Source organism: Pseudochaenichthys georgianus, chromosome 8 (genome assembly GCF_902827115.2).
Source record: "Pseudochaenichthys georgianus chromosome 8, fPseGeo1.2, whole genome shotgun sequence".
Taxonomy (NCBI): Eukaryota; Metazoa; Chordata; class Actinopteri; order Perciformes; family Channichthyidae; genus Pseudochaenichthys; species Pseudochaenichthys georgianus.
The window spans coordinates 17872548-17890782 of record NC_047510.2 but is presented as its reverse complement, the minus strand read 5'-3'; the positions used below and the strand labels follow the sequence as shown (position 1 = coordinate 17890782).

The following is an 18235-nucleotide window of genomic DNA, read 5'->3' as shown; positions in this document are numbered from 1 at the left end:
TCAGTGTTATTACACAATAGTTTAATTTATTACTACATTCAGCACATACAAAATATGCAGACTCCTAAGTTAAACAAGCACTCAGTACAGTCCTGCATGTTACACAAACATACAAGACCTAGACTAAAATACTAAGTTAAATAAAATACAGAAAAAGATACACAATAGTAAATTAAACAAGTAGCCATCTTGGATATAATATGAGATGAATAATTGTTCGTCATGCAACCAGAGAAAGCAAACTACAGAGATGTCACAACGTTCTGCTTTTACAACTCCAACATTTGTTCCCCAAACATTGTCGCCCCCCCACCCCCTCTCAACCCCCCCTCATTACTATTCATGCTCAATCCTCTTCTGTGTCACTGATCCTTTTTCCGGATAAGGCAGAATGAATTTGTGCCAACCCAGAACGCGGGGTAAATCTTCTCTGTGATGTTGGCCTTGAACTTGTGAATCAGCCGCACCTCCTTGTTCTCCCCCTCTCCTTCCACGGTGAGCAACTTGATAATGCCGGCGGGCTGGTCGACGTACATGCCCATGGTGGAGGTCAGGGGGAGGGAGACATCCACGTTATCGCTGTTGTGCCACACTTGGTAACAGGATCCAGACCAGCCGGCCCCCCAGGAGACACTGTTCTCCCCGAGGCCGCAGGGGCCACGGCCGTCCTGGACCTTCCGGGGCGCGCTCTCAAACACGGCCCCAATGACCACCCAGCCATCGTAGTCCACCTCCCAGTACGCTCTGTAGCCCATCACACCCTCCTTACATAGCACCTGATGAGGAAGGAGGCACACAGAAGGAAATGAGGCGGGCTACAGTCCAAAGTTTAGAAAAACGTGTCCCTTCTGAATGTATCAACCTTCACATTACAAACATGTTGCTTTTAATGGTTATATATGCTAGCGAACTGAATATGTTCGGTTTTTAGACTGGCTAGATATTTTACGTGCATTTTTCAGTTATTTCACAGAACAAAAATAATTAATTAGTATATATTTATAACGTGACTATTCTCAAACAAGCCCCTAAAATATTTAGTAAAGACTGAAGTAAATACATTACATTTATTTAAGTACTGTATCACTTTGAAGATGGGTGATGCGAGTATTTCTATTTAAAGCAGGGTTTCCGCTAGGATTTTTTCTCGACGGTCAAATGTCCGGGCAGATTTTATTTTACCGGACAAATTTGAAACTTACCGGTCATATTTCAATAATAATAATAATAGTTGTGTAGCAGAGTTTCCGTTAGCAGGTAATTACCGGACTATGAGCAGATATGCTTCAGTTTAAAACTCAGTTCACGGGGCTCATTTTGATATTGCTTCAGTTTATAATCGTAACAGATCGAAAAAAATTCAGATTAATTTTTCAATAAATGATTCCACAAACAACAAACAACATAATTATTACATTCAAACAAACTACTTGTAGTAGATAACGTACATTATTCAGAAGTTTACATCAACTTTGAATAATAACACGGGAGAAACGGAGCCTCTCTTTTCCCCTCTCCCTCCCTCTCTCTCCTGACAGCAGTCAGTTTCTCAAGCAGCTCCTGCAGCCCGCTAAACAGAGGGCGGGGCTTCAGGTGATCCTGCAGAGCTGCGTGTCTCGGTCAGACTCAGCAGCTGATCTGATCTCTCTCTCGCGTCCGGTTACACTTCACTCGCGTTTATGTCCATATGGATCAGACCCAGCTCTCCTGATCGGCCTTTATAGAGAGCACCGATCAAACTATTAAGAGTGAATATCGGCCGATAATGACCGGCGGCCGATCGATCGGAGCCTCCCTAATTATTACCAGACATTTTGACCGTCAGGTTTTGAATTTACCGGTTTTTTATAAATTTTACCAGCTAAAAACCGGTAATTACCGGCTAACGGAAACCCTGATTTAAAGGTCTCCTATACTGTGTTTCATCAATATATTATAGGTCTCGCCATCTCGGATATATACAAAACATGTCTCTGTTTGGAAATACCAAACAGATCTTTGTAGCATCCCGTAAACCCCTCTGTTTCAGCCCTGTTTAAAAAGTGCTGATTCTCTGTCTGTTACTTTAGATGAAAATAAGGAGCCACTCCCCTCGCCCCTCTGTGATATTTGGTTAAAAATAACACAATGGTGCTCTAGGAGAAGATTCAGGTGATAAGGTGGCGGGGGTTGGTTATTGGCTAATGGTTACACAAGCCAAAAAATCGGTATGACATCATAAAGTGGCAAAAATCCGATCAGCTCATTTTCAGACAGGTTATTATAAAAATGGAGTGAAAAGTGAGAGAATATTTTTTCCTGAAACTTTCAGAATCTCTTTACACAGAGGGGACACCTGTTTATGTATAAAATACATCAAAAAGTGAATTTTGCATAATAGGTGACCTTTAAATACTTAAATATAGTTAACAGGCCTACCTGTGGAGAGTGTTCATATCTCTCAGGCCTGTTGGGATACGGGCAGACGGCCTCTGAAGTACGGGCCACCTTGGACCCTGCCTCTGAGATCCACAACAGTTTCTGTGCCGTTTTATCATCGAGAGAGATGGGCAAAAAATCTGAGAGAAACAAATACAAGCAGAAAGTGGGAGACACAAGGTGAAGAAGCAGCAAGACAGGTTTGTTTCTTATAGATACAACATGTTAAATGGTTATAATACATTTAAGAAGACTTACGTTGGAGGAAGTCAGCCCTGGTTGTGGGCTCAGCAAGATTTGGATCATATGGCGGCAGCTTCTCTGAGGTGTCAGACAGGAGAGAATTATTAGGAAATGCATACAACTGGATCATAAGTGTATTATCGCATTAAGATGACACTATGTAGCCCTTTACCTTCTGGAGCATTGTTGTTTTTTCTTCCTGCAAAAGAAGAAAATAGCTTGTCATTTCACTGCAAAAATAATATATAAGACATTGAGATGTATACAGTGGTGGAAAGTCCACTCAGTTTTGAGGTACTTCTACTTCAATGTGTGCTCTTTGAATGGTCCTTAACTACATTTCAGAGGGAAAGTATGTTGTGCTCTTACTCCACTACATTCATCTCACACTTTTAGTTATACAATATATATATATATTTATTTATATCAGGATTTCACAAACAAAACATATAGCTTTACTATGGAAGTCAATAGAGGACTCAAATAAAATGATGTAAAACTGTAATTTCAAAATGTCAGTATACTGTATAATATAAAGCACTTCAATGACTAATGCCCTTTTGATTTCTAAAGGTTAGAAATGTCATCATAATTTCATCTGTGGATTAGATAATGCTTGCACAGATGTGACTTCTACATAACAAGTAGCCTATTTTTACTTTCATTATTTTCTAGAAATACTAAATACTTTTTTTGAGGCAGGGCTTTTACTTTTATTGGAGTGTTTTTATACTATAATACTTCTACGTGTGTGAAGGTTCTGATTTCTTTGTCCAGCACTGTTTAATATGTTTGATGGCCTCTCCTTGCATGACAATCTTTTGTGTGACACAAACTGATAAACTGCATCCAGCATCTTTAAAGCTTCTCATCTTCATCAATGCTTCTTTTAGGCTGCCATTCACGGACGGTAAATCAGCTTTAACTCTCAATATACAGTTCATCACACGCAGGAGCCCTCAGCCCTGATTCATGAAGTTTAAGGTTTCGACATAAGGAATCTGGAGGCCAGAGCATACATCCGAGGACACGCATCATGGCCACTGACAACATGGAGTTTCATTCTATGAATATTTCGGTAAGATGATGTTACTTCAAACCGCCAAGGGCATGTTTGTCACTGTGGGCGGGTGTATAATCTCTGTTTGTTCCTCCTCCAGTTTGTCATTCAATGTGTCTTCTGACATTCGGAGAAAACTGCTATCCAATTCTGGCTAGTCAGGTCATCATCATCATTCCATCTAAGTCAGCCACGCTCAAATTACTGTTCCTCATATTTCACACGGACAACTCATTCCTCATCCTTCTTACTCACCTGTCAGACTGGGACATCACCACATCACATTATTTTGTGTGTCCTTTGCTTTTGCCATAATTAGACAGAACATCATCTATGTTTCTGATTCCATATATGAGGATGCAATTTCCATACAGCTCATGGCTCTTACCGTATACGCCATGTTGACCTCCAGGGTTTCTAATTGATGTTCCCTTTAATGTTCAAAAATAGCACTGTTCTGCTGAGTTTGAGAATATCACATTCTGTATAAGCAAGTTTCAACTAATTCAATTGCGAGAAATATTTAAACCCAAGATTACATAGCTGTATCATACTGGCAAATGGAAAATAAAATAGTAATAATCAAGTACTAGTAAATATTTAACACTAGAAATGGGTCATTTTAAGTTTTGCATTTTTATTTTGTCTTGTGCTTCATCTTTTTAAAGTACAACTTGTTTATAGGCTATTTATAGTTCTATTTTGTATTTTATTTGATTGTTTCATGAAAAACTTGAACCCAACCAAACCAAGAAGATCTTTAAAGTTAATGTTAGCATATGTTAAACCTATTGTGTTCATGAATCATTACCTTAAAAGTAAATGCACTGAATGCCCTTTTTAAACATGGCGGTTGGTCTTTGATCAAAGCAGTGACAGTGCTCATTATGTCCGAAGAGGGAGCCAGATCTTTAAGGTGCAATGGTTTGTCCCGGGACATGTCTTAGGAAACATAACCTCTCCGGCTTGCGTTACTATGCTGAGGGCGGACATATTGAGTCTGGTGTAAAATCTGCAGTCATTAGATGTGATGGAGGGGCTTGCATTGCTTTGCATGAACCTGCTGTTCCTCTAAGTGTGCCTCATGTGTTCTGAGAGGGGCGCCTTTAAAACGGTTGGCTTTGAAGAAAGAGATCCCACCGATCCTTTAAAGTCAGAAATCTAAATATATATACAGTATTAGTGTATTGTTATGCTGGAGAACATAGTGTTGAAGACAATTACTGGACTGAAGCCACTAAGACCGGAAAATGTGATAATTGACTTGGCATGCAGAAATATTAAGCCTACTGAGGCTTGGGGTCCAATAACACAGCATACTTCAGTGTTGATAATGTCCGCCATGTGACCTTACTGACTTCGGCAGCAAGCCTGCTCGAGTATCGTCGATCTGACCTTCAGATGTGCAGAGCAGACAGCGAGAGAGGAGAGCGTTGGCCATGTTGCCTTCTTTTGATATTGGTGTTGTGAAAGACGCTGGTGACAGATCACTTCATTCATCTTGCCTCCCCTACGTTCCCTGATCTCATCTCAGAGGAACACAGCAGGTGAGCAAGGAACCCGATGAAAGCAAAGCCAAGTGGAATAGTGCTGGGTTTGTCCAAGCATTAAGAGGAATGACTGAGAATAGATTTGAGGACAGACGTATAACATTGCCAACTTGAAATCTGCGTGATGTTTCTGGCTTGTATTCAAGGGGAGTTAGGCGAACAACTCAGTAACGTTGGAGTAAGATATCAGGCTGGCACAAAGTGTGTTGGGATTGGAGATGTGCCAGCTCTCTGGCTGCTCTGTCGAGGTTAAACCCTGCGGATGCTCAGCTGGATCAACAGGAAAGCCCCGAAGAGATAAACAGATAGCTAAACAGATTGATGGCTTGACATCGCAGCTACAGAGACATGAAGGAGATGGAATGGGAGGAGGTGTGAGACATTGAAATATTTTAGGTCAGTGGGACCATAAAATAAGACACCTCATAAATCAAGAAATATTGGCTGAATATCTGGATGAAGCTGTTGTGGTTGAGCAAAGGAGCTGAGCTGGAGTTGTCTAAAACATCAAGCAGATGACAGGTGGATTTGGGTATGGATTCACCCCAACAACAAAGACAAAGTTTCGTCCTCATGTTTAAAGGAGTGCACAGTTCAGCAAGACCCCACCAAAAGGTCAACATTGGATCTTTTCCACCCAGATTCCCATCACAGTGGGATAGAGCTACATTATCTGTGTAGATCAAGTTCTAAACATCCCACTGAGGCAGCAAGATTGAAATATAGTGGGATGAGGTTGAGGGAATGGGATGAGCATGGTTGGCTCCGTGCCAGGCTCATCCCTCTTCCCTGTCAAGACTGACTGGCTGAAAGCCCAGTGCACATGTGAGGTGGAGACGGTAAGGAAATAACACGGAAAGACAGATGCATGAAGGATTCTGGAATAATGGAAGCCATTTAAAGAGCTGGTACAAAAACAAGAGGGACCCATATTTAAATAGTGTATCCTCCTTCCCAGAATTACCACTTTGAATAGGTAATTCACTCGTGTTTAGTTCGGTCTTTTTATGGCGACAAAGTCAACTTTTGATACATCAAAGCTCAGAGGACAGGGTGCCGTATGTCACATATTGGCTGATTTATATAGCCAGGGCTTTCACATTTTCAACTGGAATAACTGTAACTGCAGCAATTCACAACTGTGACCGACCGCCGGAGGAGGAATTAATAACATTTGGGCTCAGAGCTAGAAGGGAGAGTTGGTGGGTGTTGTGGAAGCTTGTATGGAATAGGGAAACACTCTGCATAGATTATAAATATCCCCAAAAAGCAGGAAAGAGACTGGAGATGTTTTTACGAAGAACTACCAGTAGTGACAGAGTGGAGACAGGTGTGTCATTTTAGAAGGGAAAGAAATACAATCTCTGAAATTGTAGATTAGGCTTTGACATTAAGGGGAATTTGATAAGCAACGACACAAGTGCAGAAGAAACCATAACCGCCATGGGAGAGGATCATTCGTGCACTTGAGACATGAGTAATGGTCCGAAGGAAACACGCCGAATCCAAGGTGAGGGAAGGTTTTGATATATGCTGACATACTGGGAGGGTCAGCACGAGGTAACTTGACAACTTTAAATCAAACATCATATGATACACACACTTAATTGATAATAAAACAATGTGCCAAGTAATAAATACATTTGATCTGCTTGATGACATATTTTGAATAAACTAGAACTTTGCTAGATTAACAATATAGTACATCTCTGTGTTCTCTGGTTTTTATAGGGTTGCATTGCAAAAAGAGAGTGAAAACTTATTTAGAACTTAATAGATAATTACGATTTTGATATAACATTTGAAACCCTGAAGCTCTGATTCTCCTTCAACTAAGGAATAGTTTGTCTTTTGCAAATGACTTTCAGTGCAAAATAGAAAGAGAAAAAGCTCTGAAAGGTTACTTAGATTGGAAACAGAGATGTGTGTTTAGACGTCACACGGTATTATGCAATATAAATCAGAAAATATCACACATTTAAATCAGATTAAAATGTCCAAAATCTGAGTGACAAATTATAAAAACCCTCTTTAAAGGTATAAGCCATTTTAACTTCCACGTTTGCTTAGAACTATTAGTCCTACTTATACCTGAATTTTAATTGATGAAATAGCAAAGGCACATTTAAATAAATCAAAACAGGTAAACAGGAGCTGCTTTCACTCTAACGGCACATGGTGTTTGCCCTCAAGTCCCCGTAGGAACTCAGGTATGGTTTCTTACCTGCTTTCCTGGGGGCAGGCATGATTCCCTTGGTGCTCACGGCGCTGATTGGGATCAAACGGGGAGGTCTTGTGATAGTGTGCCTGTGCGTCTCTGGGGGTCTCTTTTATTGACTTCAAATGAGGTAGGGGGGGGGGGGGGTGGAGAGGGGTTGCATACACTTTGGTTGGATGTAACCGTGACCCAAAGGGATGGTCCACCTGTCCTCGTGTCACATGAAACTCACGATCCTTTCCAGGGATCAGATAGAAAGAGACAAGCAAATACCCAGTATATTCCATGCTCACTTGCGCACACATGGACTGAGCATGTGCGTGAGGCACACGCCCCAGATGTATCAAACACAATTACGTGACATAATGACAGAAACGTAATAATTAAACTCAAGAAAATGTTGCATTGGGGGACAAAGGTGATGCACACATGTCTAGAATATGGTCACACATGCAGAGCACACAGTGAAATGTGTTCTCTGCATTTAACCCATCCTAGCACCAGGAGTCTAGTACTAGGAGCAGTGGGCAGCTATTGCACAGCGCCCGGGGAGCAATGGTAGTGAGGGGGGAACGGGGGTGTCCGGTGCTTCGCTCAAGGGCACCACGGCAGGGCAGGAGGTGAATTGGGACCTCTCCAAGTAGCAGTCCACACTCCACATTTTAGGTCTGGTCCGGGACTTGAACCGGCGACCCTACAGCTCCCAGTCCCAGCCCCTACTGACTGAGCCACTGTCGGACTTATTTGGAGATGTTGGTGCCTGAATTGACATGTGCACTTTATTTCTTGTGCTTAGTATGAAGCCTTACCAACACGATGACATGAATGGCCACTAATGCAAAACTACCTCTTAAAACTGACACTGACACAAGCTGTAGGAGTTTGTGTCTGTGTGGGGCGCAATGGGGGCCGTCAGTATTTAAGATGGCAACTAGCTTCTCACTGGTGAGCTGTCGTCAATCTCAGCTCTCATCAGTCAGCAGCTGCTGTAAAGGCACTCTGGGAGAGAAGTAGGGCTAAGTGTACTTAAGTGCTGGTGTGGTCATAGCTTGAAAATAACAGGAGCTTTTGTACACAGATGGATTACATTCTTTTAATTGAATACAAAGTACAGGACAGGCAGGCCCTAAAGATATGATTGAGCGACTCACAGTCCAGCCACATATTTTCTTCTGATTCTTTGTCTGAATATTTGAGTTTGGGATGTAGACAGCATTTTAACATTTAGAACTTTGATATTACCCATCACGAATCTTAGCAAGAGTAGGCGTACTGCAGCCCGGACAAGATAATATTTAAAACATGTTTACTTTCCGTGCTGTCCAAAAATAGAGAATCATTAGTAAGACAGGAGCATGTCTGGGTTAAAGTTCAGGTTCAGGTGCAGGTTATAGAAGCTTGAAAGCAATAGCAGGCAGCTAGAAAGCAACATTGATACTTACAAACGGACAATGAATGTGAATGAATAAGGTGGGGAGAAAAGGAAGCTCAGGTGAGGAGAATGAGGTGATGCAGAGCAAATGGGAATGTCAGGATCTGGGGTGTAGGGGGAGAAAAGTCTAAGGCCATCTGATGGATAGTAAAGATTAATGTTGGAGTTTGGAGTAGTGGGAATGTGGCTGGAAGGATGGACAGAGTGGTAGAGTGAAAGGAATACACACAACAATAGTATGTACTGTGAGCAGCATTTTATTTTTGAAAATGGTAGTTTAATTATACCTTATTTTTATATTGTTTGCTATTTTAATCAACAATTATTTAAAAGAAAACACAAAGACACAATACGCACATCAAATGTTTATTCCAATAATAATCTAATTAAAAAAAATAAAGTAATTTAAAAGCAGATATAATTTCTTTATATGATTTGATATAATATGAAGCTATTCACCATAATTTATAAAAAATAGTATTATAGTGATAACATACAAATCTGTAATAAAGTAAGTGATAACTATAACAAATATACAAGTACAAATATGTTACATTGTACTTAAGTACAGTACTTCAGTGATTGTCTTGTTCCTTTGTTATTAGCAATAGCAACCACAGTAATACATATTCACCAAATGAAAAGCAATACATTATCAGACAATGTTTGGAATATTTCTTTTACTGGCACATTTTAATTGACTTAAAGGGATAGTGGAAATCCGCGAATTTTGGGTTTAACTTATGTATTTTTATTAAAAATAAGCATAATAATTTTTTTTAATTTCATGCGCCTAGTTTCATTTTATTTTCAATTTTACTGCTCCCGACCACGCCCTCTCAATGAAACGAAATACTTCGGGAATCTTCGGGTGATGACGAAAACAAAGGAAGACGGGCACAAACATTGGACGAGGCACGAGTATTTTTATTATGTTTTCTGGCTGATTTAATGCATCATTAGCCTGTACCATTGTGTACAACGCCATTTATTGCCTGTCGATTAAGCGACCGGAGGCCTCGTCATCCGATAATCCGGTACACAGTGTCGAATGTGTACACTACAGTCATCATATAGACATGATAGACTAACAGTACTGTGAGTACAGCCTACACTTGACAGGCAGCCTGGCTAGCCTAGGATTAGGACCATACTACGTCAAAAGACCGATTGGCTCTAGCTGTATATCATGCTAGTATACAATTCATTTAAATGTATTCATGTAATTAATGCCCATAAGGCTGTTACATATACAATAATAAATGTGACAAGATAATTTATGTGAACCTGACCCTGGTATGTTATGAAATGTACCCTACATGCAGTCATCCTCGCGCATAGCCATAGGCCTACAGTGCATGCATGCCAACTTTTGCAATATATAATATAGCGCCTAGCGTGAGCTATGCTTGGGGACCTACCAGTCAAGATTATTTGTGCGTAGGGGTGCATCATCTGGCGCCTGGTCCTGGTCATCCTCGCCATGGCCCATGCCGTGAACTAACTCCATCTCCTCGGGCTCGAACAAATAAGGACGTAATGGTCCATCGTCTGGCTCAATATTCTCACCATCGTCGCTTACTGAACCGGATTCAGATTCAGTTCCTAAAACTACATTTTCGCAGGAAAGCCGAGAGGATGTTTCTGACTCGCTATCATCACTGGATACCTCGTACAATCCTTCTTCTTTGTCTGGTATATTTGCCCTTCCACGTTCATTCTGCATAGACGCCATGGTTTGTTATCGTTTCGTCTTCCTGAGTTTTCCTCACTTCCGGTTTGGCTGAATCGATCATTTCGTTTCTAAAAAAGTTCGGGGAAGCTGCAATAAAGTGCTTCTAACATGCGTAAGGCAATTATTATATTTTTTTAATTAGGTGTGATTGTTTTGGTACGTAATTATGCTTGTATATAAGTTAAAACGAAACTATTTGTGGTTCAATTTCCACTATCCCTTTAAGTTAATAGGAAATAACTCCCTGTCACAAGACAGTATCTCAATGCTATTAGAAGAATACTTTAAATGAAGTGTAACTACCCGCTTAACGCCCGCTCCTTTAAACCTGTTAAGCCCTGAGCCTGTTGTTCAGGTCTCAGGCTCGAAAATGACATTCCAAGAACAAATGACCATATCTTCCCTTCTAAAAGGGTTAAATTAATAATCTTTTTTCTCAAAGTAATGATAAACCTGTGAGTTGGATGTAGAGAAGTCAGAATCAATATAGATTTTTTTTATTTTAAAGAAAATTCAGATTGAACATGGTAAAAAACTGTAAATTATAGAGTCCGTCCAAAAAATATTTTGTACTTATAGTGAAAACTAACCTTGGATGATGGGTTAGTAGACTAAAAGCTTTAGGAATCCAAAGTACAACATATAATAAGTACCCTGTATCAAGATTGATGCAAAACAAGTTATATTTGACCTTTTTAGACAGATTTAGCAAAAACAACCTCTCCTGGGGCCATTTGGGTGGATGTTCCTTATCTCTGGCCCCCCTTCTTCGATTTTGACATGTGACATCTCTTTCTGACCGTGGCACCTGTCGCAAAAGTAGAGCAATGTTCTACTTTTGCCGCCTCGACGGAGGCGTCAGCCAATCAAATCCCGCGTATGCAAATCTGACAGTACAAGCACTAGCCAATCAAACCGCGTGTATGTTGGGAGAGCCATAGATAAATAGATACATCTCAGTGCGCTGTGATAGGCATCTAACTTGTTCAGGCAATAGGCAGGTGCATTCATAACAAATCACCATAGTCCAGCACAGGTAAACAGGTCACAGTGACTAGCCTTTTCCTGGCTTCAAATGAGAAACAGGACTTGTTTCTGTAAAAGAAACCTAGTCTAACCCTCAGCTTTTTAAGCAGGTTATTGACATGAAGTTTAAAAGTAAGACAATCATCAAGCCAGATACCTAGGTATTTATAACAGGTAACCACTTCAAGTACTTGTCCTTGCATAGTAACAATATCTAAAACAGGCTCTGGTGTCTTTTTAGCTTTTGAAAATAGCATTACCTTGGTTTTATAAACATTTAAAAGAAGCTTAAGCTCAGCGAGCTGAGTCTGAATAGTGTTAAAAACAGCCTGTAATTTAACACCAGCCTCCTTAATGGAGGGACCTGCACAGTACATAACGGTATCGTCCGCATTAAAAATGTAAAGTAGCTTCATCCACATTTTCACCTAAACTGTTGATATATATGGAGAATAAAAGTGGACCTAAAACAGAATCTTGAGGAACACCATTCGCAATGTTTAACCACTCAGAAGACAGCCCATCAAAGTGAACACATTGGGACCTTTCAGATAGGTTGTTCACAAACCACCCCACTGCATATGCCAATACTGAGTAGCCTCTGCTTTAAGATGCGATGATCGACGGTATCAAACGCTTTGGAAAGGTCAATAAATAGAGCTGCACAACTCTGCTTATTATCTAAAATACTCGTAATGTCATTCACCACTTTCATTGTGGCAGTGATGGTGCTGTGTTGCTTTCTGAAGCCTGACTGATGTTTTACATAAAAACTCCTTTATTTGTTCACTCACTAGGCGTTCGAGCCAGGGCTGGAGTTTAAGGACGTCCCGTCGTCCCGGGGCCGAACAAATAGTGTCAGGGAGGATACAAAATAATTTTGGGACGAATTTGGGACGAGAGTTAAAATAAAAATACCCTACTAACTCTACTACAAACGGCGATGAAAATGAAACTGACTGCACGTTTTGTGTAGCACATTAAACCTCCTTGTCAACATAAACACACACGCACAAAACATTTAGAAACCCGCGAAATACACACATGTAGCTACAGTTGTGCCGCAGGCTGTCAGCCAGCCGCCCAGCTGGCTGTTCCCGCGAATTCCTACTGAGTGTGTGTATTTCGCGGGCTGAGTGATGTACAATGGCATCCCGTGGAGGAATTCTGAAATGTTTTACCGTTACATCACAAAAACGCACAGCAGAACCTGACCCTGGAGCGCCGGCCGCTTTATTTACTTACTCCTCTTCATCCCCTATGGGTAATAAGGCTGAGATGAGAACTCTCCATGTATTTAGTCCTTAGCAATATGCTGCGCCTCTCCCAATGTAGGGATGGGTACCGAGCCCCGGTATTAAACGGGCCGGAATTATTAAAGACAGTGGTAACGTTAAGCTCCGACTTTATCAGACTTTTTATCGGTACTGGAGACATTTAAAAAATATATGTCATGTGTTTTAGTTTCACCAACTCCGTTTCTAATATGCAATAAGACTACAACATGCGTCTATGATGTATTTTCGAGCTTTCCAATCCAGACGAGATCTCTCTATCCCGTCTGTGTGCGAGGGGGCGGGGCCGTTTGTAAAGGTCTCCTGACTGTGTTACAGACTGTCATCCTAGTTAGTGGTTACTCTGGGTCCTGTCTTCAGGACAGAGGCTGCTTCTCAGGTCGACTATTTTCCTTTCCTCGCTCCTCGGTCCTCGGTCTCACCGGAAGTTGATTTGCCTGCGCCATCTTGAGTACCGTACCATGGCTCTTATTTCTGCCGGAGGACCGAGGATCGAGGAGCGATCATGGAGGAGCGATAACCGAGGAACCACCAGACCATCCTCCGATGAAATCCTCAGATACTCACCCCGCCCCCCTTACTGTGTATCACTCACTGATTGGACGAGGCAGTGCATGCACTGATCTGATGCTTCTTGACATGAGAGCAATACCCCAGCGGAGTGAAGAAAATACATGAACCTCACAGGACGGGAATTTTATTCCTATTGTGCACTCTAATCAATATTAATCAAACTATTGTTCGTTTAAATACATTTTAAGAATGGCGTTTATCTTTTTTGAGAATGACCTCTTATTTTATTTCATGTATTTGGATCTACAACAGATGATACTAATGTTTATGTCAGTAAATGTGCACTAACAGAGGCGGGGGTGTTTGTGGAAATAATGGGTACGGAGCTGGCTGCTGCCAGACGAACAGCTGTGCAGCGTCATCACAAACGGACGTCGCTTCACGTGACGCTCAGGAGGAAAGGACGTCCCATTGCTCTTAAAACTCATTTCCCTGCTTCTCGTGGTTTCCTTGTGTCCCTCCATGCTTCCCTGGTGGTAGGGACTAAACGCAGGGAAACGACGAAAGTGAGGGAAGCAAGGATTTCATTTAATCGACCTGAGAAGCAGCCAGAGTGTTGGATTTTTTTGTTAATTGGATGGGACTTGATTGGATTCAATATTAGAGTAATTTTCTCGTTTGTGTGTTTGTTTAAATATATTTGGCCTTTGTTTATGTGATTGAATGATTTACTCAAATAAAAAGGTTGATGAATTATCATCTAATGATTTGTATGATGTTTTATTTATGTTAAAGGTCACTTTGAATGATTTTAACTAATGATAATGTAGAGAAAAAACATTTTAAATTCGGGACGGTCCACATTAATTTCGGGACGCCGCAGTACATTTGCCTAATCCTCCCCCAGGGACTTATTCCGGTGTGAACGCGATCTGTTCATGAGAACTCTTTAGTTCTCATGAACTAAGTTCTGATGAACCTTTGTGGGAAACAAAAGGTTCCCACTTTAGTTCCGATATAGTTCCGAAATGTTGCGTTCACACCAAAAAGAGCCGGAACTAAAATTAGTTCATGAGAACCTTTTCACCCCCTTTTTTCGTGGGAGAAAAAGGTTCCTATGTCTGATTGGCTGGGCGGATTGCAAACCACGCCCCGTAAAACTCCCAAAAAGTTTTGTGAAGCCGCCATTTTATTATCCTCGCATTAGCATTAGCATTAGCCCAGCGCAGAAACGCAGAGAAACTAACTTATGGCAACACAAAATAAAACATGGGAGCGGTGGAGATGAGGAGGTGTCGGGGTTCTGGCGATTTACTCGGAAGGTTTCAGTAGAACCTGCTGGGAGTCCGAGCAGCTTCTACTCAGATCTATTTAATAGAAGAGTTACGACATCTCCGTTCACTCCAATGGACCACTTTTTTACAGCAATGGCGGATCGTGGAGCCTCTCAATCGTTCCCTGGAAGTTAGCGCCAAGGCTGGCAGAGCTGTGGAGTTGCAGCATAATAGACCGTTCGTGACGGACTTTTAAAGGTAAGAAGAAGTTTAAAGATTTATATTGCGGATATTATCAGTACATCTGATTCAAATGAACATGTGTATTAAAGGATGTCAGTGGATTATCCCTAAATTAGTAGATTTAGGGAACGTTTACAGATAACAGATTAAGCTAGCATACCGAAGCAAGTTAGCAACACACGTTGAACAGCCTTTTAATTGTAAATTCCGTTCTCTTAATGTCATTTCGTCCAACATGTTGAATTAGAGAAGAGGGGCTTCTAAACGGGATTGTATGCGGGGGTGGAGGGAGTTAAATATTAGATAAATATAACTTTGGTGCGTGTAAGAGTGAGTGTTTTTAGCAGAGCCATATTGTGTCCTTGTGATTCTGTTGATTATTACCTGTCTGTATAATGTTGCAGCCCAGCTGATTCTGGATTGGTGGCAAAGGGAGAGGGACTTAAGTGAGAGTGAAAACACAAGGTACGTTTAATACTGTTTTATATAAGTAAACACCTTATCTCCCCAAGGCATTTCCCATCCAATAGGTTTGCTGTGTGTGTATAACCCTTTCTCCTGTCTGTTACTCCCTCTTTCAGCACAAGAACCAGAGGGGGATTCAATGGAGCCTGAATACCTGCACTGAGACCCTCACCCTGCACCATGAGTCTCAATTCTCAGTGTTTTTCAAGCCTTTCCCTGTTTTTTTGTATTAAACAAAACATTAAGCTTTCCCAATGGTGTGGTTTTCGTTTTGTGAAAAAGTGCAAATGCAGTGTTTGTATATAATTACATCACATATTTTGTTGCTGTTGGTCGCTCCTGCTGACTTGAGCCAGCCATTTTTTCCTCCGCTCTGTGTCAGTGGGGAAGCCGTACATTCGTACTCCTTTCTCTGAGCGATTTGAGCATCCCCAGGCAGCACAGCAAACCATGGTGGCGACTAGGAGGCAGCACAGCAAACCAGGACAACACGGAGGAAAAGGCACAGACAAACTGCATGATATGCTATTCAATGTTTATTGAATTCCATGTATTTGCAATGGATGTTCCTAAAACAACACATTTAACATCATCATATGCTGCTAGTCCTGCTGCTGCTGCTAGTCCTTTGATAGTCACCTGTCGGTCTCCTGTCCTTTCTGAAAGCCATACAGATGACATTAGTCATTTAGATAACTTGTGTCCTCAATTACCAGGGGATTACTGAAACTACCATGAATTTAAGAAAATGGTAGAAATGAATCCAATCTGAATTTTAAAGCATTACTTTAGATCCCCTCCCTCTAAATGTATCAATAAACATTAGAAAGTGATGCTCCTGACTACCATACAAGTTTAAGAAGATAATATTCGTTTGAAAGAATTCAAAGCTATAAATAAACAGCAACAGGCTCTTTAACAAGGCACTGTTAGTAACATGTAAACTAGTTGTTCACACTAATCCTAATATTATCACTTAATATTAGCAAATTCGATTTTATTTTTTAAAACATATTGATGTAAATACATACATATCGATTTGTTGTATAAATATTGCAAATCAAAACCTTTATTCACTAATAATTAACAACAATCGTAGTTCTATCTCCTGTTATCAATGCATTCACATTGCCCGCCATGAACTTCCGGGGAACGATCCTCGTCTACATGAACCACGTGACGATAACCGTTTTTGGACTTCCGGTGTCGTAACTCTTCTATCTATTCTAGAGGCTTCTCAATACTCAAATTTCCCCTCCTCAACTCCTCGACTCCTCGGTCCTCCGGTAGTGACCCGGAAATGAATTTCAGCGCGCCATTTTGAAGGACGTCTCATTTCTCTAAATGCACACCGAGGATCGAGAGTCGAGGAGGCTCTCTGGAGGAGCTATAACCGAGGATACACTGATGGTTCCTCCGCGGATGCATTTCCGGGAACGGTGGAGGCGTGACGCACGGCCGGACTTATCTCAGCCAATGACAGCTCTGCATGCATCCCCTGGATATTATTTTAGAAACTGCTCTCATCGCAACGCGATGTTTACAGTGAGAACAGCTGTGAGGCCCTGCAGAAAGCAAAGCAGAGCAGTGTGTAAAATATATATCACTCAGTATAACAGACCTACTCTCTTTATTTGCTTTAGTTTAGTAGATATCTACAAAGAGTCGATATTTTTCTAAGACCATTTAGTGCTTCACATAATAAAATACACAACGGCTGTAGCCTGATTATGCGTTAGGAGCTGTAAGTGTGTGTGGTACAGTGTGTAGGTGTGTGTGTGGTACAGTGTGTAGGTGCGTGTTGTACAGTGTGTAGGCAGTGTTGGGAAAGTTCACTTTCTACATGAACTAGTTCAGTTCACAGTTCACACATTTTAAAATGAACTAGTTCAGTTCATAGTTCATAATTCAAAATGTTGAACTAAAGTTCATGGTTTCAAAAATGAACTAATTTATAGTTCATAGTTCTTTTTTCAATACGTTGCTGCGAGCTATTATTTGTCTCCTGTACGATGTTAATGGGCCATTTCAATGTTTACAATATCCTCAGAGGGCCGTACAAGTTATTGACCTCTGCTTAAAAAAACTAAAATCACAACTCATTCATTTCATTCTGTGCAAAGAAAAAGCAACCTCTTAATCCAGATATCTCACCATGACTCGCGTATGCATGCACGTGCAGGGTGTGACCACCAAAACAGAAAGATATGGACACAAGATGTGTGCAAATGTATTTAGTTTCCTATCCATGTGAACATGGTTTAAGTGTGGGGGACCTAACCTCCTCTAGGGGGGTCCGGGGGGCATGCTCCCCTGGAAGATTTGTTGCACTTTGAGAGCAACATTAGGAGATCTATGGACACATCTCTCAACACCCAAACACAACTGTAAGCAGATTTTCTTTTAATTTATGGATATTTGACAAATCACTCCCCTTTCAAACTGTATTCTTCTTTATTAATAACTGTCATATAGTATTTTATACCTGTTTACTTTATTCTCTTGTTTTTTTTATAACTATAATGATCATATAAAGATGTGCCTTTACCTCACTGGTTGTAGACAAAGCTTCTTATATTCGTTAGCATTGCTAGCTAACCAGATGCTAATGATAACAACACAGTTATTGACTGTATGACAGATGAGCAGATCGCCACTGGGCTTTCAACTAAAGACACAGACACGCAGAAACTGCGGCATGTGTATGGATGGACTTATCGGTAATGCAATTTCTGAAGTGCTGGAGTGGCGTTCTGGTGCTCT

The 18235-nt window shown here is 41.0% G+C and overlaps 1 protein-coding gene across 1 annotated transcript; it reads right to left on the bottom strand.

The window, feature by feature from the left end:
• Positions 1–4: 4 nt before the first annotated feature.
• On the bottom strand, positions 5–7596 carry LOC117451214 (tripartite motif-containing protein 16). Its single transcript, XM_034089402.2, has 5 exons — positions 7496–7596; positions 2834–2860; positions 2677–2739; positions 2419–2558; positions 5–776 (listed from the first exon to the last, which is right to left on the bottom strand). Exons 1-5 carry the CDS (start codon positions 7515–7517, stop codon positions 363–365), a joined length of 666 nt encoding a protein of 221 aa, XP_033945293.1. The 5' UTR covers positions 7518–7596; the 3' UTR covers positions 5–362.
• Positions 7597–18235: the final 10639 nt, after the last annotated feature.